We start from the raw sequence: 24,131 nt of genomic DNA on the forward strand, positions 1-24,131 counted from the left end.
ATACCTTGCTTTCTTGAGCAACTTTGATTATTCCGGTCAATCACGGAGTAGCAACTACGAATTGTACGGTCATCTATGCTTATGCTTATGCTTATGCTTAAAAAACTCCCGATAGATTCAGACACAGAAATTACTGAGAGCATTACTATAAAATTCCCGAGGGAGAGAAATTACCGGAGAAGTTCTTTGAAGCATTGTTGTATGCTTTCGAATTCCTTAAGATGTTCCCTGAAGAATTTGGTACAGAACATTCTTTGCTCGAGTACGATCGTTGATCGTGATGGAGTAATTCTTTACAGGAATTCCTTGAGTAATTTCCTGACGAACTTCTGACATTATTCCCTGAAATGCCCTAAAATGATTCACCGAAAAAAAATTAAAAGGGAAAACCAAAATAATTCCCAAAATACATAGTTTCTAGAAATTATTTTTGGAAAACTACCCGGCAAATTCACTACTGGAATAAGAAAATTTTCTATAAAATGTCCGAGGAAAGTTTAGAAAGAACCCCTAAAGAAATATTGGAGAAATTTTCAGGTTATTTTCTGGAGAATTTCCAGAACGGATGTATCCATGAAAGAATTTACAGATTAAACTATGGAAAAAATATTGGCGATATTGCAGGATGAGGACTCATCAGAGGAATCTGCAAAGGAATTTCTGAAGTACCGTTTTGATTCATATTACGGACACTTAAGGCCTTAGTGAAGTATAACTCAGCATAGACCATACAAAATAATTCATTCTGTATGATTACTCAGCGTTATCGACCGTCGGATACCCTAAACTTTCGAATGGTGGGTAAAGAATACGCTTCTGTAACTTGAATAATTTTAAATAAATCGAAATGTGTGGCCTTTTCATGATTCTCATTCCGGACACTTCCTCACTTTTGCCTCATATTCCGGACACTTTGATTCGAATTCCGGACAGCTCATGGAAATCATTAATAGAAAAGTCAAACCATCAGTTGAAGTCGTCAAGTCACTACAGTGACGTCTAAGGCAGATGGACATTATAAGTTTGCATAGATTTCTATGGAACAAGTTTATTAAAACGAGCCTTGAAAGTGAGAACTTTTGAACAGCAAAAATTGAAACATTTCATGTGAAATGTTTCCCATACAAAGTAGAGTGTCCGGAATTTGAAGCTGTCCGTAATATGATTCAAAACGGTAATTTTCCGATGAATTCTTCATAAATACCTGGAATAATTCTGTGAGAAATTCTGGAAAGCTAACTGGTTCGTCTTATACAGATTTGTTGCATGACTTTAGTTTGAAGTGGACCTCAATATGATTCGAAGCGAGTATAAAACTTTCCTCATCCGCCTCCATCACAATCCATGGAAAAAGCCAAAGAGTAAATCTTGTTTATTTTTTGTTCCGCTCAGCCGTGGCCAATACCAGATCCAGCAGAACTTCCTGTGGTATTCTTCAGAGTTTAAAGGTTTATCTTTCGACTGGATCAACTGTTCGGGGTGTTTCGAGTAGAAAAAAAAAATCATGACTAGAATTAGAATAAACATACAGAATAGCATTTCTGTCAAATGCCTGCAGAGTTGCTGTTTACTTTCGAGCAGCATATTCGAGCAGTTTGTATCATGATCACCTTTTGAAGATGACATTTCATATAGCTGCTCGAATGTGCTACTCGACTACAAATTTTGCATGAATCCTGATGTTGAAGCGCTTTGACAGTTATTCAACGGAGAAAACTGAAAATACGATCGCCTGACGTTATGATGGAGCTGCGAATAAGAACTAAACTTGTCCGAGCGAGCTAAAGATAAAAAGATACAACCAAACAATATTCAATTTAGGATGTGTTTTTATAAGTCCAGTGAAATGATTATGGTGGAGTAAACTTGCAGAGAAAAAGAGTTTTGTAAAGGGGCACTCAGGCCTGCTGCTATCTAGGGACCTATGATCGTTTCTCGACAAATTTCTACAGAGATTTCTGAGTGAAGACATCCAGAAAATCATCGAATTCAGGTTAACTTCTGCGTTCATGAGTCCTCTCATGGCGTAGGGGTAACGCGCCCTAACTAGAGATCAGGGAGTCGTGAGTTCGATTCTCACTGAGAAGACGTGTAACTTTTTCGCAAATCTTCACATCAATTTGTCCATCTAATCCAATTGCAAATTATATGTAATGTTTAGTTTTCAGTAGTTATTTTTTTGTAGTTTTTAGGTAATTTCCCCAGAAAATGCCTTGGAAATGCCTTCAGGAATTCTTATCTAGTACTTTTCCATAAAATCCTCCAAGACTTCGCACAAAAATTCCACAAAATACAAACTACACGGAAGATCCTTCAACAGTTCCTCGGGATATTCATCCAGCAATTTCACATGGCATCGCCGTAAACATTTCTTCACGGGATTTTTTTAATAAACTCCTCCAAGGATTCTTCAGAAAATTTTGCCAAGCATTCCCACATAATTCTTCAGAAGTTATTACAGAAATTCTTCAGGACATATCTTCATGAATGAAAGTGGAATTGTAAGTTTTTTTTTCGGGATTTCCCTTGGAATTTCTTTTGCAATTTCCTATGTAATTCCAATGGAATTTGCTTTGGGATGTCCTTTGGAATTTTCTTCGAAGTTGCCTTTGGAATTTATTTTGGAATTGCCTTCGAAAATTCTCTTTGGAATTTCCTTTAGTATTCCCTTCAGAGTTACTTTCGGAATTTTCTTTAGAATTTCTTTCAAATTTTCGTTGAAATTTCCTTGGGAAACTCTGTTTTGAGTTTTCTTCATATTTCAATTTGGAATATCCTGTGAAATTTTCTTAAGGAACTTCGTTTTAACTTATCATCGTAAGTTCCACCAGAAAGTGCCTCCAGAGAGTCCACTCAGGAAGTTCCTCCAAGAAAGTTCCTCGAGAAACTACAAATGAAATTCTAAAGGGTATTCCAATAAACACTTTTAAGGAAATTCCGAAGAAGTTGCAATGGAAATTCCGAAAAAAAAAAAATCCAACGGAAATTCTAAACGGAAATCCTATAGATATAACAAAGAAGTCATGGAAAATCCGATGGAAGTTCCAAAGCAATTCCTTATTACGAAGGACATTTCAAAGACATTTCTGAAAAAAATTCCGATGGAAGTTTTAAAGGAAATTCCGAAGGAAAATCCAAAAGAAATCCGAAAGAAATTCTGAATTGCAAAAAATAAAAATTCAAAGGAATTTTAAAATCCGAGGGAAATTCTAAAGGAAATTCAGAAGGAAATTCCACAAATAATTTTCAAAGAATGATAAGAGGTGATTCCAAAGGAAATTCCTATAGAAGTTCCAGAGGAAATTACGAAGGAAATTTCAAAGAAAATTCTGAAGGAAATTCCAAAGAGATATCCAAAAAGAAATTCCGAAAAAAATCTGAAGGAAATTCGGAATGAAATTCCAAAGCGAATTCAGAAGGATTGTCTAGAGGGAACTCCGAAGATAGTAAATTCCGATGGGAATGCCGATGGAAGTTCCAAAGGAAATTTCGAAGGGAATTCTGAAAGAATTTTGAAGGAATGCCTAAGGGAAATACCGATGGAAGTACCACAGGAAATTCTGAAGGAAGTTCCAAAGGAAATTCTGGAAGAAATTCCAAATGAATTTCGAAGGATATCCGAATCAAAAAGATGGAAATTCTTACAGGAACTACCGGAAAAACTCCTAAGGGAACTTCCGGAGGAAATTCTAAAGCAACTTACAGAAAAACTCATGTAGGAACTCCCGGGAGAACTTCAAGAGCAACGTCCAAACAAACTTCTACAGGAGCTTTTGGTAGTATGTCTGAAACTTCTGGAGGAGGTTCCGGAGGAGCTTCTTGCGGAGCTCCCAGAATATTTTTGAAGAAATTCCCAAGGGACTTCCAGATGATTTCCAGAATAAACTCTCGGAGGAATTCCAGGATACACTTCCAAAGACGATCCCGAAGAAGCTGAACGAGTTTCTGCAGGCATCGCTGAATTTGAACACGAAACGAAAATTAAAAGGATCCGCCAGCAGTTGCATAGGATTTTGGCAAAACAGTGAAATTTGATAAGAAGAGTGTGAAGTAAAACCATACTATCACCTGTCAAACAATATCATAATATATTACGTTGTTTGTATCATGATACAATTCCATAGTTTGAACAAGGCACTACCCTGCGACTCTTACACGTCGACACTCATAATGTCGAACTTTTAGAAAATTATTTTTTATAATGACGAAACAAGAAACGTAGGTGTATACTATACGAAACAGACATAACATATTTACTTTTATAAACATAACGTTGTCACGATAAAAATGTGTTATTATGAGCATGAAACGAGCTCACCAGTTGGCAATCTATCCTCCACTGAAAACGAATATCTGTTTTCCACTCGCACAACGCGAACCGAGCACAACGGAATCAAAAATCCTCACACTCTGTGGGGTTACTGCACTCTGGACATATGTGACAAACTGGGCTTTTAAAAATTATATGATCATTTACATGCTCTTTTGCCAATAAGATGTAATTTATTGTTATTTCAATAAAACGACTTTTGTCGATGAACTACGTTTTTCCATACAACCACAATTTGAATGTAAATTTACGCAATTTTTACGGCGCCAGTTATGTGCAGAGAAACGACGTAGTATTACAATTAATCTTTTGCTGTGCATTATGTGTTGAAGCTATCCGAACGTGTTTACTATTTTCATTTTTTTTTGCTGGTACTGAAAACGTGGATGACATAGAAACTTTTCAAAAGCTTTTACAGGCAAGTAATCAATTCCAGCAGTTCCGGTTTCCTTTTAATGAAAAAAGGCAGTCTGTAATTTCAGACATCTTATTTCTATCAATTATAGACCTTCAGGGTTCATTGTCCACTTGCCTAGCGCACTCTGCAATTATTCATTAGCAGTTTTTTTTTTGTATGCTTTAGTACAACCTTCTACGAAGTGAGCAAGTCTAAAGCTTCTTTTTGTACCATACTGCAGTGGGTCTATTAATTAGCTTAAAACGCGTCCTTCGCTGAGAGGAACGATTAATTATTCATCCGATCCACTCGATCGCTTTGCACTTTTACATAGTGAACCTTCGCGTTCTGACTTTGTAATTTCTCCCTTTTCATTTAGTTAGCTTTGCTTTAGACAATAGATTTCAAGAAAAATGAACCTACCTGTGGGCACATTTTGCACTGGTACTTTCGGCCAGTTCCATTGGGCAGCGCTGCTCCTATCTTGGTGGCGTTGATGGGCTGTGGAACGACCAAAAGGGCCGCAGGATTTGCATGCACGTGATGTCCCCCTGGAGATCCATTGCTCGGGGCGCCTCGGGCTCCGTAGATTTGGCTCATCTGAGCCGACTGCATTCCATGGTGATCCAGCAGGCGGCCATCGTCAATCATGTGACCTACGACGGATCAAGCGGAAGCGCGCAGCAAGAGCAGACAGAGAATACGCAAAATTGGAAAATTAAAATTTGAAATTTCAATTACTGCACCCGGAGGCGTGAAACGAGCGAAATAATCAAAAAGTTCGCCCAAACATTTGCACGAGCATCCCGTGTGCACTGGAACCTCCATTTACGTTGTAAGTCGGGGTATGAAAGTTGAATTATAACTCTCAAAATTTAATTTTAATGAAGCTTGGCAGATTGATATCGAATAGACTAGAAGTCGAACTTGAGTGACAAAGCATTTGGAAAACTTTAGAACCTTGGTGTTTTAGTTCAGTCACGAACTCCGAAGGGAAACAGTCCTTTAATTCTACAGCCGTAACGAGAGATCTCTTAAACATTTACGAACAAGTTTTGAGTTGTACAACCATATAGAGAATTACCCTTTTGAGTACAGGCCTTCAGATTTACTACAATCGTGACCACTGATCTTTCGAAGAATTATGAACCAGGTTGACACCCACATGGACTCACTAAGTTGTATTCTACCAGGATTTAGTAGAACGAGTGTTCTAGGTTAACTATATTGGAATATATTTCATCAGATCTACATGCGTAACGTAACCCTTACAGGATCATAGAACTAAGTTCAAATAAGTTTAACGACAATTTAAGACACAACCAGGGATTCAGACAAAGTTCAGGATTTCAAGAGGATATACTTTATATCATCACGTAAACAGAGGTTTCAGTGTACTTGGTACTCACTATCGTCAGGGGGCGGCTTACCTTTCTGCAGGTTGTTGTGATGATGGTGATGATCGACCGCATTCATTTTCGCCTGTTCGGGGGAGAAGAAAACGTTGGTGAGATCGGGTGGAAAAATAATCAGATTAATTGCTTCGCGCGGAATCCCAAAAGGAAAAACACTGCTTGGTGACGAAACAAAACAGAATAAAAAAATCCTACAAATGTTTTAATTGATGAATGAGCACTGGATGCAATCCCAAATCGAACAAAAACGCCACGTGCAAGAAAATCAGAGGAAGCGTTGAGAGCTACCGGTGGGACAATGGGACATACGCCTTTATCGCCTATTGTTTGGTTCGAAGCTTTTTGACAGTCGCGATGAAAAGAGAATCAAAAGTGACCTGCCAAATCCCATGATGGCAGAAGGAAATGAGTGAAGCAAAAATGGCTCTTGAAAAATGAATTTATAAAATAATTTGTACATGAAGAAAAAATATTGTTTTCGCAAATTATGACTATGCAACGGCATCGTTTTGGGAAGAACATAGGAAGAACAAATAAAAAGCTGTTTCTGCGAAGCAACTAATGTGGACAAAATTAATAACAATATGGATTAAAATCCTTGATCACAGTTATAAAACAATAGTGAAATCACATTTTGAAATTTGTAATCTACTTGAAAATACATGTTTTGCAAATGATCAGTAGTCAATGTGTTTACCCCATTCTCCAGCACATTCAACAACCAAAATAATTTAAGAGTGGACAAAAAGTGAACAAGTATTTGTCTAACATGTTAAAAAATTAATGTTACACTTTCTAAAAACCATTGGTAGATATTCACAAGCATCCCTAAAGTGAATTGACAAACAGAATAAAGTTCATATATAATTTAAAACATTCAAGAACTATTTTTTTGGTATAATAATAATGTGATAAGAAAGTATAATGTTACTTTCTCAGCTCTGGAGTATGTGTAACACGAAATACGCAACGGCCGAAATGAATTAGGTGAAAGACATATAAAAAAACTGTATTATGATAAACAATGTTTTGGTCAGTCGTATATTATCACTCATTCCTTGGTTTCGAATTGTACCATTTAAGATTATTTTATTTTATTTACTTCACTTCATCTTCAGCATTGTATTGGTCTTAATCCAATGTAATAGTCTTATTGTAGCTTCAAACTTATTTCTACTTACACCAAAGTCAACATTTAACAAATTAAAGCATCTTTCCATCGGGCGATTTTGTCCAAATACCGTACGATGTCTTGCGGTCCAGAACAACGAGCGTGGGTGGGATCTCCGAGCCGGAATGAAAAAGTTCGCTTGTCGCAACGTCGCAAGGCGTGAACAACAAGATTAGATCTCGGAAAACAACAATTAATTTTCAAAATCCGTGTTTATTGTAATAAGGGTGTCCATTTCCCAGCCGATTTACTTGTCCGGAACAAAATTTGAAGCTTATCCCGGGAAATCCCGGGATTTTTCAGATTTTCAACTGAACTGGTATTTTTGTTGAAATGGAACTATAATTTGAAAAAAGCAATGTTTTTACAATCTATATAAATAAAAATGGAGTGGTGTTTGTATGTCACGAAATGACTTGAGAACGCGCTATCGGATTTTAAAATTTATCATGTAGATATGATCCTGAAGTGTTCCGACGTGTTTGTGTGTATAAAAAACTCAAGATGTTTACAGGAAAGTTAGAAAAAACGGGGGCAAACAGAACTTCCTGTTTTGTATGGGACGTCCATGACGTTTTTCAGCAGCCTACTTGATGGCAATACGAAGTTTGCCGGGACCACTAGTTAAATATAAAGAGAAAGCAACTTTCTATTTTTTTTTTCGGGTGGGGTAACTAAACAAAATCTATCTCGACTAATAACAAGTTTTCCTTTTTATGTTCTCTGTAAAATAAATTGCAAACATTTTAGTCATAATATTGAAATAATTTGCTTCAGACATTAAAAAACCATCAAAACTTTGAAGAACATATGAAACTGTTAAAGCTTATTGATTACTGAAAATTGTCAATTGAAGTTGAGGTGTACTTTCAGATTAGCTTTCTCATCCTAGGCTTTCAAAAATAGTGGACGTGAAACGCAATAAATGCTTCTGTATTTGATCAACTTAAACTGGATTTTAAAAGAATAAAAAAAACATTGATTTGCGTTTTAATTTGATTGCTTTTCAACAAACGTACGTTTCGGAAATCCCGGGACCCGAGAAACGGGGAATCCGTTTTAATGTTCCTTGAGGTGTCTCCACTTTTAAAACGAAGTTGGTTCGACAGCCGTTTTAGTCATAAAGAAGGTGCAAGCTACTTTAAGTATCAGGATTATTTTCAAAATCAGCGATATCTACATGCAAAAAATAACAACTATACTGCTCAATTGTGAGTTTCTTTATTTATTGAAACATTGCAGGGACACGTGAGACTGATTTAGCTCCAAATTTTAGTAGGTTAAAAACAAAAACATTACGCGAAATATATTCAATTTTTTTGAAAAAAAAAAATAATAAAATAAAGCAGTTTGAAAACTGGCAACACGGCCGGGATTGCAATAAAGTACCCTGTTGGAATCCTACTCAACGATTGTCAAACCGACCAATGAGAAGTACAGTCACTCTATTCACAGTCTGGCGGATAGGACTATCGGAGCCAATCGTAACGGAGCCAATCGAACATACCAGGTAGAGAGTGTTTGAATCGGTGGGCAGTATTGCGACCGTAGGGATATTTAAATTAACAAATACCAAGAAATAATTCGCACGACAAGGTAAATTAACAAATCTTTATTGGTTTAAAAACAAAGTGAAGTTCAAAATATTTGGCGAAATTTGACCATAATGAAACTCATTGGTTGATCGAGAAAAAATATATAATTGTCATTGTTCAAACAAGAATGACACTTGAGGGCTTGAACCTTTTGTTCAGTTGCCAGTGATTTCAATGAGATTATCACGTTGCCAGTTCTTGAGATTTTCTATTCGCCAGACTGCGAACAGAGTGACTGTAATGAAAAGTGGTCTATTTTGACAGGCAATTGGTTTCGTTGCACTTTGATCTGGCCTATAACAAGACGTGCCAGGTAAATGTACAGAAACGAAACCAATTGCCTGTCGAAAGATACCACTTCTCATAGGTTGTTTTGTCAAAGGCCTACTTTCACATCGTTGAGATGGATTGTAACAGGGAACTTTATTGCTAGCAGCCGTGTTGCCAGTTCATAAATTGGTGTTTTTACCAAACGTTTGGAAATTTTTCATGAAATCTTGTTGTTTTAAATCCTTCTATATTCAATTTTAAGTTTATCGCATGTACTCCTTCAATGCTTAAACAAATAATACTGAATTTAGAGCAATATAATGGAAATTGTGTCAATTTTCTCTAAACATATCGCCTATTTTGAATATAAACCTGATTTTTCAAAAAGCTAGCATTATCTATTGCACTAAATGAATGAAACATGCAAGAAACCACCAAACTACGGACCCGCTTGTAAAAGTATTGCAACACACAGCTTAAATATTGAATCACCCTGAAAAGCATCACCTCAAAACAGGAAAGTTCATGATGCTATATCACGAAATGCTTATGATATATAATGGTGCGGTTTTCAGCAAAGTTGTTCAGCAGATCAACGACATTCGAAAAACAAACAGTTTGGTTCCAAATTTTGTCGCAAGGTGGCACTAGTAAGCATGTAAAATTAAATATTTTAAGCAAGTTCTATTTCGTGATCCATATGAGATAGAAAGTTTAAGTCTTCGGCAAAGTCAAGGACATCCAGGAAATAGGTAATTAAATTATTCAAAATTAAACCGCTAGGTAGCGCTAGTGTGCAGATAAAAATGATCATCTGTCTCATCAACCAGATAAGATAGAAGGTTCGAGTCCACGATAAAGTTGATTATAAGTTCAAGGACATCGAATTTGCAAAAAAAAATTGGTTCTAAATTTTGCTGCTAGGTGGCGCTAGTGAGCATTTGAAACTGAGCATTCTTAACTAGTTTTATATTTTGATCTAAAAAAGATAGAATGATCAGATCTTCGGAAAAGTTGTTCAGAAAGTCAAGGACATCCGAAAAGCAAACCGTTTGGATCTTAATGTTGCCGTTAAGCAGCACTAGTAAGCATATTTGATCAAACAAATTCTACCTTTGGAACCAGATGAAATTGAGCTCGAGTTATCGGCGAAGTTTTTCAGAAAATCAAGGGCATCAGAAAAATAGATTGGTTTATATATTTTTAACTTCATACAAGTTCTATCTCATTATTTTGATAATGAAGAATATTCAAGTTTTTGGCAAAAGTTGTTAGAAGGTCAAGGTAATCTGAAAGGCGAACAGTTTAGCTCGTAATTTTGTCACTACGTGGCGGTAGTGAACAAGTTGGATGAAGAATTTTAAGCTAATTGTGTATTGTGATCCTAATGAAATAGCAAGTTCGAGTTTTCGACAAAGCTGTTCAGATAACCAAAGAAATCCGGACGTCACTGACGTTACTAAGTTCCAAAGTTGCCAAGAATACTAACTTTCACACTGGTTCCTTCAGCGGTTTGTTGGGATATGAAACAAGAAGTTATGGAAGGTTGATTGATAAATCTCATTAATTTAATAAGACAGAATGTCCATAATGTTGTTTAGATAGCCTTAGGCATTTGGAAGTGGAAAAGATTAACATCAGAATCATATCATATTCAAGTAAACAGATCTGATCCATTGCATATTCAAGTGTTTCAGTTCTGATGCATCTTTTAAGGATTCGGGTATGTTTTACTTCATGTGAGAGTGATTTATGCCTGACGCACATTATATTCAAATCAGAAACTCTTCATATCTCAGTGATTCAGGATTGATTGTTTTTATATTCAAGTGATTCATGTTGATTCACTCCATACCCTAGTGATTAATGTCTGATCCACTTTTTGATTCATTGTGATTTTATGTGTGTTTTCAGCAGGATATTTGTCAATTGAATATCATGATAGCCCTGTAAAAATCCTTCAGTTATGTTAACAGACTCAAATCAGTGTCGTATCCAACTAATGGATTCTGACTAAATTTATAGTGTTGAATTCTGATCCTGACGTTAAGAGAGGAAGAGAGGAATCGGTATCATTTTACAGCTCATGCAACTTTAATGTAGGCCTCAATAATCCAATTAGAAGCATTCTCAATCCAGAGAAAGTTTTCGACAATTTTTGGGGAACTGATTTAGAAGAAGTGAAAAGTGGTAGAAGGATCAAGAAACTGTTAATTTCAGCTATACAGTTTGTTTGAGGAACTTTGTTGGTATATTATAGCGCTTATTCTGATGCAAACATTGTTGTGATTAATTCACTTAGCAGTGAGAAAGAAAAATAATACATTCATAACGTTCAGATAGACATGTGCCTTCAAGAAAGGTGTAGAAATAAAAATTTGAATCAACTCGAAGACATAAAATGTTCATACCATATAGGGGAACTGGGGGTAAAATGAAAACCCTAAGCAATTCTCATGTTTTCTTGTTTATGAACCTGTCAGATTCTTTTTCAATAACTCAGAATTGAAGAAGGATGTTTATGCCATGTAACAAGTTGAAATATTGTGATGGAAATAGAATTTTATCAACATTATTATAGTTTTGAAAATTCCATTCCATAGAGTCAATGTTCCAAACATGTGGGTAAAATGAACATGTAACGGAGGTAATATGAACATATACTTGGGGGTAAAATGAACATACAATGGGGGTAATATGAACATATACTGGGGGTAAAATTAACACATGCTGGGGGTAAAATGAACATGCAGTGGGGGTAAAATGACCACCATTTATATTGAACGGGTTGCGGTATGATTCTTGGCATCTGGTACATGAGCAATGCATATCTCACAGACATTCTGGAACCAATGGAACGTTTAGCTGCGACCATTTGGATGGCTGCCGATATCTGTCTTTGTATTTTCTCCGGAAAACTCTCGGTATCTGCAATAAAATCCGGTAGTATTCGCCCTGCAATGGTGTTCATATTACCCCCATCTCGAGTGGTTCATTTCACCTCCAAAGAATCAACATATTCAAATCATTTGTTCTCAGGATTTAAAAGATAAAAATACTTTCAATTTTCGTTTACTTATCATAAAAACCATAAAGATATGATGTGCTACGCAGTTCAATAGATTTTTGATGATTTTAGTCATAAAAACCTTAAATTCCAAGAGTGAAAATTTACATCATATGAGAAAACGGAGAGGCGTACTTTGTTTTTGTTTACTTTTCCAGCTTTTGACAGTTCTAGATCGTGCTTGAGATGTCGAAATAGTTTCTTAGTCTGAGTATTAAAGATGGTGCTATGTTTTGAATAGATTTAAAGCATAATTACCGTAAACCATAAACCTGTTCATTTTACCCCCCCCCCCCTGTTCATTTTACCCACAGTTCCCCTACCACAAAATATAAGCCATTGCAAGTGAAAGATTCGTTTAAAACATATTTTTTATCACAACTTTTTTTATGATTTTTTTTAAAGTTTGCTGCAATGATGTTTGCCATACCAAAAGCCAGTGTTTTCTCTGAACGTAGCATCGAGGGTTGATTTATTTATTTTTTGTTTGAAATATTTGAAGCTTTCAAATAAGCATGTTGTCACGATGAGACGGACAGCGCTAATGAGCATGAAAATATTATTTTGTAAATACGTCAGGTTCCTAACTACTTAGAAAAATGACGTTTGTGGTAAAATTGTTCAGTAATGCAAGGGCTATCATTGCTCGAGCCAGTTGATTCAAAATTTTGCCAGCAGGGAGCGTCAAACTTTTGTTTTACCGAGCTTGCCAACTTAAATAGATGACGTCTTCGGCAAAGTTGTTCAGTAGCTCAAGGGTTATCATTGTTTTGGCCAAGAAATTGCTACCAGGTGGCGCTATTGAGTGAAAAACTTTTGTATTGCGGATATTTCAGGACCATGACAATTTAGAAACATGGCACCTTCGGTGATGTAATACAATGATTCAAAAACTATCATTATTCAAACTAGCTAATTTAAAATGTATCCACCAGGTGGCGCTAGTGTGCATGAAAGTTTTGTATTGCAGATATTTTAAGAGCCTGAACTCTTAGAAAAATGGCGTCTTCGATAGAGTTGTCCGTAGCTTAAAGGTTATTTTTGTTTGAGCCAGGAAGTTCGAGATTTTGTCAATAGGTGGCGTTTTTCAGATATTGCAGAAGCCCAATGGCTCGGGAAGTGGGTAGGATAGGTAGGACATGTACTACGCACAAAAACACTTGAGCAGGATAGCCAAAGGATTGTCCTACCCACGATTAAAAAAGGCCAGCAGAAAGCTTGACAAAACAAACTAAATTGTTTATAATCAATTCAATGTACACAAACTCGAGCAACGTCGTATATATTCTAATGGATAATGGGAGACACGGGAGATAACGTTACTCATTGTTACTCATTGTTACTCATCATGTTTCAAATCAAATAAAAAAAAATCATTTTGTAATTTTCCATAACTGAATTATAACAAAATTTGTTATGAGCAATTTATCTAATTTTTGTATAACAAACTGTGTTATAATTATGTTTAAAAATGAAACTATTGAAAAACAAACTGTTTACTCAAAGATTTCTGGTTTTTAAGGGGTCTTGATAACAAACTGGTAGTTTACTGTCGATTTGATGGATATACAATTGGTTTGTCTGTCAAATCAGTAATAAATCCTACCTTGTTCGGTTATTCACGAGTAAAGGTTCGCGAACTTTTCACTATTTTTCTTGGTATGTTCTCCAGAGCAGGCGGGTGCAAACTTACTCACACCAAGCCTGCTCGCGAGTCTATCATGTTTGGTTTACGTTGGTTTATACTCGTGAGGTGCTTCGTGATGCGAACATTTCCACCATTGTACGACCAACCTTGTATATGTTGTGGAACAAATTGCCGTGAGCAGTAATTCTTGAGAAGTGTTTGGAACATTCATAGAGATTTAACAGATGATTATTGAAGAATATTTGGATGAAATAATGTGTTTTACACATCGTGTTTTCAAGTGTAATGATGCTAGCAATTTCTGAACGTGCGATCACTCTTTATATAAGCTGTCAAAGCATTGCTAAATTTCTTCACGATTTTTAGAGCAATTCCTATCGAATGTCCACAGCACACTCTTCTGGAAGTAGTTCTTAGTTAAATATATATATATTATATAAATGCAAAATATTCATTACCTATAAAAGATGAGGATATTACAACAAAATCACTGGTTTTAATGCAAGTCTCTAACGACTCTCTATATTTAATGGATTGTATAAAGTATCTATTTTAAGTAAACTGTTCTCTAAAGTCTCTTTTTCCTTATTCTGTTTGGATTGAATCCTGATGCAAACTTATACAGACTCAAAAAAAAAAAAACCTTCGGAGACTACAACGGGTTCAACAGGCTCTTCAAGAATTAAGTCTCAGATTCCCCGTGGAAACGCCGCAGGAGTTATTATAGTGATTTTATACAGAATACTCTCAGGGTCTCATACAGGGATGTCTGCAGAAATTCTTCAAGAAATTTCTCTACCAATTCTTAAAGAAATTCTTCCAGTGATTCTTTGAAACATGCTTAGAAGAATTTCTCCAGAATTTGCTCCAGGAAATCCTTGAGAACTCCAATCTTATTAACTCGAGTATTATCCTCACTACATTACATTGATTTTTATCCTAGTATTTCCTCCATATATTTTTCCACTAATCGTTCAACCGAAATTTCCAGTTGTTCCAAAGATTAATACAAAATCTCTATCCAGGAAATCACAAAGGTTTGTTCCAGAGTGTACAGAAAATAAATAAGTTAAAAGTTTATTTTTACCCTGCGATAATTCCTCCACGGAGAAGTTATTAATTGAATTTTAGAAGACATTTTGAAAGAAAATCTTGGAGAATATCCCAGGGAAATCGATGGATAAATCAATGGATAAAATCTTGGAGAAGTTAGGACTTTCTTGGAAAATTTTTAAAAGAATTTCTGGAGGAATTAAGATGAGCGTTGAAATAATCTTTAGAGAAGTACCATTTCTGGAGTAATATGTGAATATTTGAACAATTACCTGAATAAATTTCTGATGAATTTCCTAGGGAAAATCATGACAAATGACGTACAGAAAAACTTGTCGCAATGTCACGAGGAATTCTCAAAAAAGTGTTAGATCTAAGAGAAATGTCTCCTTTGATGCTATGAAGAATCAAGCTTTTATCTTCTGGCTCCTATTAGGTTTCATTTTGTTTTCATGGTTTCTGTTTGGTCTCTTTTCAACCTCTTTAGGTCTCTTTTAAGTCTCTTTTTCTGGCAAGTGACCTTCAATATCCTATTTTTAAAACACTCAGTAAAACAAAAAGCTTGCTTAGAACTTGTGGTAACGACTTAGAGGCAAAGGGATTTTCAGTGACAAAAACCAAGTTTCGAGAAAATCTACTTTGAAGTTTTACTTAAGAATTATGTTATTATTTATGATGACCGGAAAATCACCTGAAAATATTGTTAGCAAGCATTCTAGTACCTTAAGTACAGCAACTTTCGATTTCAAGTCCAGGGTTAAAACTTTTCTATGCACAAAATATTTGCCAACGTTTATCCTACCCATGGAAATTCCGAAAAAAAAATGAAGTACCATCAGATAGCGCTCCACCTTCAAAACAAGTTTGCCGAAGATCCCAAGTTTCGAAATAATCTCGATTTTGAGATATAACAATTTCAAATTGTAGTCTACCCGTACCGTATATAAAGCGTTCATTATTATGCGACGTTTAGGTATATTTGTTCATTTTAACGCACACACTGTAAACAAAAACTGTCGAGTATTGTTCTCAAGAAGATGCATGTGGAATACATTTAGATTTGGCATATAAATCCCAACTGTTGTACAAAGATAGAGATTTAAAAGCCCGAAGGGAAATAGTAAATCGAAAATATATCTTTAAACTTTAAAGCTTTTGGGCTTCAAACAAGTTTTGACAACGGCCATGCTGTGTGCTGTACCAATATGGACTATCGGTTGGAATTCCAGGTAGAGAGATGGACGGGGTCAATATGAAATTTGGAAGATGGTTCTGATGCTGCAACTTCTGGTATTTGTAGAACTAACGAATATTGAATGTTAAAATATTGGAGAAAATGTCAAATAAAATTATCAATAATTTTAGGCAAAAATCGTTGATATATTTAACCAGAAGTTATTGTATGTTAGGTTAAGTATATGAAAGTGCATTTTAAGGTGATTTCAATTCGAACCAAAACGTCGAAAAGAAAATACGGGACACACACAGAGTAAAAAGTGGTTTTCTGATTTTTTGCGTCGATGTTCCCATGTGTTCTAACGAAATACCAGTATTCGGAGTGATTTCCTTCTCTTCATTCGGCAATGGAACCTGACCGGGAGCTAACAATGCAGCTAAGGTGGTTGTGCCTAATAAAACCCGCTTTCGCTAATGCCTTGCAGAACAATTCAGAAAATGAACGGAAATCGCTCCACCTACGAACTACTTTTCTACACGTCTCACGTGCATTTCCCTGCGCACACAAAGCCAAAGTAAGGAACAAACGCAACTTAGCAACTCAAAAGTAGGAACGAACAAAAAACATTGCAGTCTGACTACAGAAATACAGAGCCAGGCGGAAATAGTGCACACTACATCAATCAGACTTGCACAGAAGCTGTGGGAATCTAGGGGGTGTTGCTTTCTTTTTTTCCTGACGTATCGCCTCGGACTTGGGGTAGACCCTGATTGGATCAATCCAGCCACAAATGGATGATTGGGCTAAGAGAACCACCCTCCCGGTTGCAGACTCCAAATGAATCTATGACGATTTTTATTAGGATTTCACAGAGCAGCAAGCGTGTGGCGATTGTGAGATGCTGTAGACCGTTTCTTTCACGCTGGAACACGACGTCCTATTCTTTGCTGGGTACGAGAAACAGAAAACTGAATCAACGAACGCAACAGAAGAACAAAAAAAATAGTGGAGCATAGAGTAGCGAAATGTGATTTGGAGGCATGCAACCAAGCATTCGGAGTCCAACGTGAGCAACGGGAACGAAAAATCATCATCAACAACAACATTTACAGTGGACGACATATGTTTAGCTAGGTTTGCCAGACAAACAAATTACATTCGTTCAGCCGAGACGCACTTTAGTTAAATTTTCCATTCAGAATCGCATTTTCTTGAGTATTTTGTAAGGAATTATCTTGAAGTATTTAGTCTACAAGGTATTTGAGAGATTTTGGGGTTGAATTCAACGATTCCTGAGTACCGGACACGTTAGCCGATAAAATCATAATTCCAAAGTTATTGGTTTTATGCGATCCATTTATGATAAACATTTTGTTTATAGTGTTCAGCAATCAATTTGAAAACATAAAGACCAACTTTGACATTGCATTTTACTTAGTATCAAAATGACCCATTTTAGAAGGTGGTCTCCGATACCGGACACAACCTAGACATATTTCGAAATTGTAGACCGTTGAATGTGTTTTCTCCTGGAATAGTAAATTATTGCCAATTTAATGCATTTTTAAAATTTACATGTGGAATTTGAGTTCTAGTGAGGTTGTAAGATGTCAATTCAATAACCTCTTTATATATGATAAAAATTTTACAATTTACGATATTGTTCTAAAAGTTCTTCTTCTTTTTCTTGGCATTAACGTCCCCACTGGGTCAAAGCCGGTTACTCAGCGTAGTGTTCCTTACCATGGTAAAGTCCAATATGCAACATTCTAATTTCAGTGATTTTTTAAAATATTTACTCAGTCCCGCTATTTCGCAGCAGTTTGAGAAGATTGGATCGTTAGATAAATACGAAAAGCAAATGTAAAAGCTGCGTTCAATATAAAACACATGTTTCTATACATATAAAATGACAACGTGTCTCTTTAATTTATTTTTAAAAACAGGACACGGTTTTAAAGCTTGAAAAAATAAATGATTTTTCTCTCAAACGACATAAAGCATTTGTCGAAAAAAATCTTTAAGAAGTAATTTTTCAAGGAAATTACTCAAATTTCCCCATAGGACGATCAATTTAGCACTCAACAAGTCATCATTATGAAAATGCTTTAAAACTGTACTTCTAGCCGTTCGAATTACTGTTGTTGGAAATATGGAATTCGAATGGCCGTTTTCGGAATTTGAAACAAAATAGAACTCACAGGTAAGTTGTGAAAATTACAAGATGTCCTGATTCTGTATCTCATAGCAAAATTGTTCAGTAGTTTGAGGGCTAACATATGGTGGTCAGTGAATTGCGGAATTCTGTCACTAGGTGGCGCTAGTGAGCATCGAAATTTTGTTTTGCGGATATCTCAGGATCCTGACCACTTAGAAAGATGGCGTCTTCGGCAAAGTTTTTCAGTAGCTCAAGGACTAGCATTATTCTGACCAAGAGATTTGAGCTTTTGCCACCAGTCGGCGCTAGTGAGCATGAAACTTTTGTTTTGCGAATATTTCAGGATCCTGGTCACTTAGCAAGATGGCGCCTTCGGCGAAGTTGCTCACTAGCTCAAGGTTTATCATTATAAAGGCTATGAGGTTCAAAATTTTGCCACCAGTCAGCGCTAATGAGCAAGAAACATTTGTTTTGCGGTTATCTTAGGATCCTAGCCACTTAGAAAGGTGGCGCCTTCGGCAAAGTTGTTAAGTAGCTCAAGCGCAGTTCTTTGCTCACTAGCGCCGCCTGGTGGCATAATCTCGAATCTCTTGGCTAGAATAATGATAGTCCTTGAGCTACTGAACAACTTTGCCGAAGACGCCATCTTTCCAAGTGGTCAGGATCCTGAGCTATCTGCAAAACAAAAGTGCTATGCTCACTAACGCCGCCTGGTGGCAAAATCTCGAATCTCTCTGCCAGAATAATGATAGTACTTGAGCTACTGAACAACTTTGCCGAAGACGCTATCTCTCTAAGTGGTCAGGATCCTGAGATATGTATCCGCAAAACAAAAGTTGCATGCACACTTGTACTGCCTGCTGGCGCAATTTCACTTAAGCAGTGTTGCCAGCACGACAAAATTTTGAATTTCGGCGACGGATTACCGCAATCGCGTTGATGAGTCTCCTGCACTGAAGTTGTCCTTCATTTTGTCGTCCAATTTGAGAGAAGAGTGGCGCCAGTCACGCTCACCGTACCAGTGGATCTTGGCAACAGGCGGGAGCATCAAGCGTCACGCCGGCTATGCTGTCCAGCAGGATGTCAGCCTCATCTGGGAGGTGGGTTCTGTCGTTTCCAGCGGTCGTCACTGCAAAAGCGGCCGCTTTCGTGCAAAGTGTAACAGTAATCAAATAACGGACGATCGTCGGTCTAGACACTAATATTGGCATATCGTCCGCGTATACAAATATTTGGACTCCGGTTGGGAGACCTTTGAAAACCATCCAACATAATCTGGAACAGTGTGACCGATATGTGGAATACCGGTTTCCTCCTGAAAGGATGCAGACTCGGAATATGACGGGCCAAGCTGACCAGCTTTTCTAGCACGAAAGGTGTTAAAGTCCGGTTACAGGCTTTCAAGATGTCCAAGTAGATCATTTCGGTGTGATAGTTTTTATCTTTCGCTTCTTGCAAGACCTTATCAAGGGCCGCAGAGTAGGTATTAGTTCCATACCCCGGCCTGAAGTCGTGTTGCCGGTGGTCGAGTAGACCATGTTGGTAGACCTGGTGGTGCGTTAGTTGGCAGTTTACCATCCTCTCTACTACCTTCAAAAGGCAGTAAGTGAAGATAATTGACCAGCAACTTGCTGATTCCCGCATTTCACTTCGGTTTAGAGCGTTCTCCTACTGAGAATGGATGATTGATGAAAAGTTGGATGTTGCTATCAGGTACGTTGATGTTGACTATGTCATCAGTCGTAACATCGAATCGTCGGATAAACTTCGGATCGTAGCTGTTAAAGGCAGAAAGATAAGCGAAGTATTTGGCAAGACCATTCGCTATAGGCGTTGGTTCTGCAGTAAGGTTTCTTTCGATAATGAGTGTGGGCGGAGCGGAATGGAATTGCCGGACCTCCGACCGGGTAACGGCTGAAACCTCGAATGCCCTTTGAAATACGTGGGAGAGCCGTTATTAAGAATAGCGATGTCATTGTCCTCGAAGAGGCCAAGCAAACTATTTCCTCTAACGTTAGAGCAAGAGCAACCCAATGCAGGGTGGTGTGCGTTGAGCACACCGACAACCATTCTTTGTTCCAGGAATGCATTTTCTACCTCTTGGTGAGGTCAGGGATATTCCCACAGGGTAGATAGACGCAAGCTACAGATATTGGGACACTTCCTTATTGGAGCTTAACTCCAATTTATTTCAGAATGACGAACGGAATCGGTTTTAGCACTCCGATAGCGACGGAGTTGCAGATATTGCCCTTTTGCTTTAGAGTTCACACGTATTTGCCGCCGAGAGAGCGGTGTGCTGTTCGCAGTGTTTGGATTTTGATCCGAATAAGCCGATCAAACCATATTCGGAGAGTGTTACAGTTCGCGAACCATGACAGTTCGTGGCACATCGCAATCGGAGAGCCCTATGAATGTAAACATTCACTCTCTCATTTGGTACGTGGCACGAGAGCGTTCAAGGGCAGCAACTCTCACAGACTGCAATTGTAACGAGCAGGCCCATGGCACGGGGCGACTTTTAGCGTAGTCAACAACTCCATGTGTTTACTCATTTTCGGGTAATTTGAATCGAGAGTGCAAACAGAATGCAAAGTTTTGTTTAATGTTTACGATCCATACTCGAGCAAGTGTCGCAATCAAATCACTGATTGCTTGCTTGGAGGCTTGCAGGATGCCTTTTAATGTTTGCTCTCCTTCCAAAACCATCGAAATGTTGAATGTGCTTCAACTTTTTGGCACTTTATTAGCTGATTTAACAATATCAAAAATTGATAATCAAACCATAACAAACAATTAAACAAAGCAATGGTCTTTATTTTCACAGTTGTCACAACTGACAGTGGGCGATATTCATTTATCGCCCGGGACATCCTGGCTACGAAGAACACCGTGAATCGATATATGGTTGTCATGGGCCTGGTAACGAGCCATTCGGGTGATTTATGTTTTGCATAAAATTGGTAATAACTTTCATATTTTCTAGTAATGCAGCCTTTCACAACCTAATTATAATCTACTAGTGGTCCCGGAAAACTTCGTCTTGCCATCGAGTAGGCTGTTGAAAAATGTCATGGAACCTCTCACACAATATGACATACCTATTAGTACTCCCCCGTTATACCAAACTTTCCCACAACTTCCCTAAACTTTTTCGTCACACGAACACGTCGGAGCCCTTCAAGAAGACAACAGTGAAAGAATTGTGCAAATCGGGTGTCCCGTTCTGAAGTTATTTCGTGACATACAAACACCACTCCATTTTTATTTGATCATTGAACATCCCTTTGGGTGAAAACATAACACAGAAAATGGAAAAAAAATGTTAAATTATAAACATTTAAACTTTTTCCGATGACCTTGAAGGGATCGGTTCTGTTTTGTTAACTGAGCAGAAACACAACAACATTTAAAGTTAGTACCGTGATGAATCAAAATCCGGACGGTACCAATATCCGGACACTTTGAGAAAATTTGATAATTAAAGGCTAACCTGAGTGTTAAAACGTTTAATAATAATTATTACTTTAACTATGAAAACAGCTGATCATTTTACATTCATTTATAATCTAGTAACCATTGCCAAATAATTAAAAATAACAAAAACAAAAAAGTTGCTCCTGTTGAACGTCTTTTCGTCGCGGTCTAAGTGATTTTGGTTATAGAGTTGACAAGCGCACCTCAACGATTTTCAACTAAAATACGTGAAAATGTAGTGATTGTAACATAATTGTGCATAATGTTGTTGTTGAACAGTTCAGTGACACCACATCGCAGATATACGGGATAAATGCACGTTTGAAATGGTGAAAACAGGCTGTCCGGGATAGAAGCCAAGTGTTTTTAAATCCGGACGTTGAATTGAAAATGTATATTTTGGTGCCGTTCTAATATATTTTCCAAGTTCAACCAAAAGAAAACTTTGAACATTATCGAAACATGTTAAATAAGAGTGCAGAACAATGAGGTGCATCGTTTTATGTAGAAATAATAAGTAATTAGTGATGATATGATGGATCGAACCGCAGGGATTTTAGTTCAGGTAACGAATCACAAAATTTGCATAAATTTTTATGTTTATACCATTACAAAACATAGGCTTCCCACAAATCTGCTAAAATCGAGATATATCGAGTGTAGTTAAAAAGTTTAAGACAGTTTAATTTGAGCGTCCGGATTTGTCGACATGCTTGGCTCAGGTGTCCGGATTTAAAGACAAGAAATGCTTCCTTATTTTTACTATTTCTATAGCAAAATTTCAAATTTCTTCGAAAAATTCATCATGTTTACTAAGATTAAACATTAAACTGTTCGTTGTGTAAAAATACTTTGCTTAATTCCGTAAGAAATATATTCAAAATGGACTGCAAACATTTGTTCCGTCTTGAGTGTCCGGGTATTGATGCATCACGGTATAAACACAATAATAAATAAAGCAAGTGTTTCTTATTTTGATAGCCGGGATTCAAAAAAGTTAAATCACAAACACTTAAGGTGATTATAAAACGAAGCCAAAATCCGAATTTTCAAGTGCACAAGACTAGAAAATTTGACAACAGTTCGTGTTGAAAATCAATCAAATTGCTTGCTTGCTGGTGGTGACCAATGGGATAAATTTGAGGTGTGGATTCGTTTTATAAACACTTTAAACAACAACAGCTATGGGTCCATCGCCAGCTTATCAGGCGAATCCTTAGCTAACACCCATCCCTACCCCCACCACCGTATCACTTATGAGGACGTCTCTGAGTCGGTGGCCTTTCATTAAGTAACTAAGTAAGTGATACATCAACATTTCCTTCCCCAATCCCAAGTGACGATAAAAATGGGCGTGGCCAGCAAAATTTATATTCATGCTTTTGATTTTATTGTTCATGGTTGGATCATGGTTTACTAGACTGGCCCTTAGGCGGCATCCACAAATTATGTAACGCTCTAGGGGGAGGGGGGGAGTAGGCTCAAGCGTTACGGCTCATACAAAAAAATTAAAATTTTCATACAAAAAGCGTTACGGAGGGGGGGGGAGGGGGTCAAAAATTTCCAATTTTAGCGTTACGTAATAAATGGACGCTGCCTTAAACAAAAAAGTTGTAAAACTTATCGGGGCACCCCCTAGATATGAGCCTTAGGGTAAGAAAAACGCTCTCTTATTAATTTTGATCGTGGTACAATCTTCTACAATATTCTTCGCTATTATATCAAGTAGTGTTTTTGACATTCTGGGTCCAATTGAACGCGATCATCAATTTTCCTGAACCAAACAGTAGATGATGTGCTGTTGCTCATATGTTTGAGCTGAAAATCACATATTAACTTCAATTCAAATGCGCCAGCTTATGGAACGACCAAATGAGCTGAATTTTTCAGTAAGGCTTCCTCTAACCCCAAGAAATAATCTTGGGGGGTGCCCCGTGGAATCATACAACTTTATTTTTCTCCCATGCTGAGCTGGGCCAGTCTAATGGATAACTCCCCAACTTTGTTCCTGAAGGCAGTCTGATCGAGATAATACAATATAAAAACAAAACAAAACATGAGTATTACTAGTATCCAATCTACGAAGTATACCGTAACTACGCTAACGCTAACTTTTCTGGAGACTCGATCTTTCAATATTATTTGGATCAAAAGATAAAACTAGTTAAGAATGCTCAATTTTACATCCTCATTAGCGCCACCTAGCAGCAAAATGTAGAGCCAATTGTGGTGACTCAATAATAACTGAAAATGCTAAGCGACTTTCATAAAAAAAATGCTTAAATATATGTCATAAATAGGGCATTCCTTAGCCGACTGGTTAGAGTCCGCGGCTACAAAGCAAAACCATGCTGAAGGTGTCTTTGTCCGATA

The 24,131-nt window shown here is 37.1% G+C and overlaps 1 protein-coding gene across 2 annotated transcripts in view; it reads right to left on the bottom strand.

Annotated features, from left to right (window-relative positions):
- The window catches only part of LOC5575987 (zinc finger protein rotund), a 371,609-nt gene that overhangs the window by 82,113 nt on the left and 265,365 nt on the right, over positions 1-24,131 (bottom strand). For both annotated transcript variants that reach the window (XM_021851475.1, XM_021851474.1), the window contains exons 4-5: positions 6,158-6,209; positions 5,151-5,383 (exon numbers count right to left, since the gene is read on the bottom strand). In XM_021851475.1, the coding sequence (XP_021707167.1) occupies positions 5,151-5,383; positions 6,158-6,209 (285 nt within the window). The remainder of the gene's footprint in view (positions 1-5,150; positions 5,384-6,157; positions 6,210-24,131) is intronic.

Source organism: Aedes aegypti, chromosome 3 (assembly GCF_002204515.2).
Source record: "Aedes aegypti strain LVP_AGWG chromosome 3, AaegL5.0 Primary Assembly, whole genome shotgun sequence".
Lineage (NCBI taxonomy): Eukaryota > Metazoa > Arthropoda > Insecta > Diptera > Culicidae > Aedes > Aedes aegypti.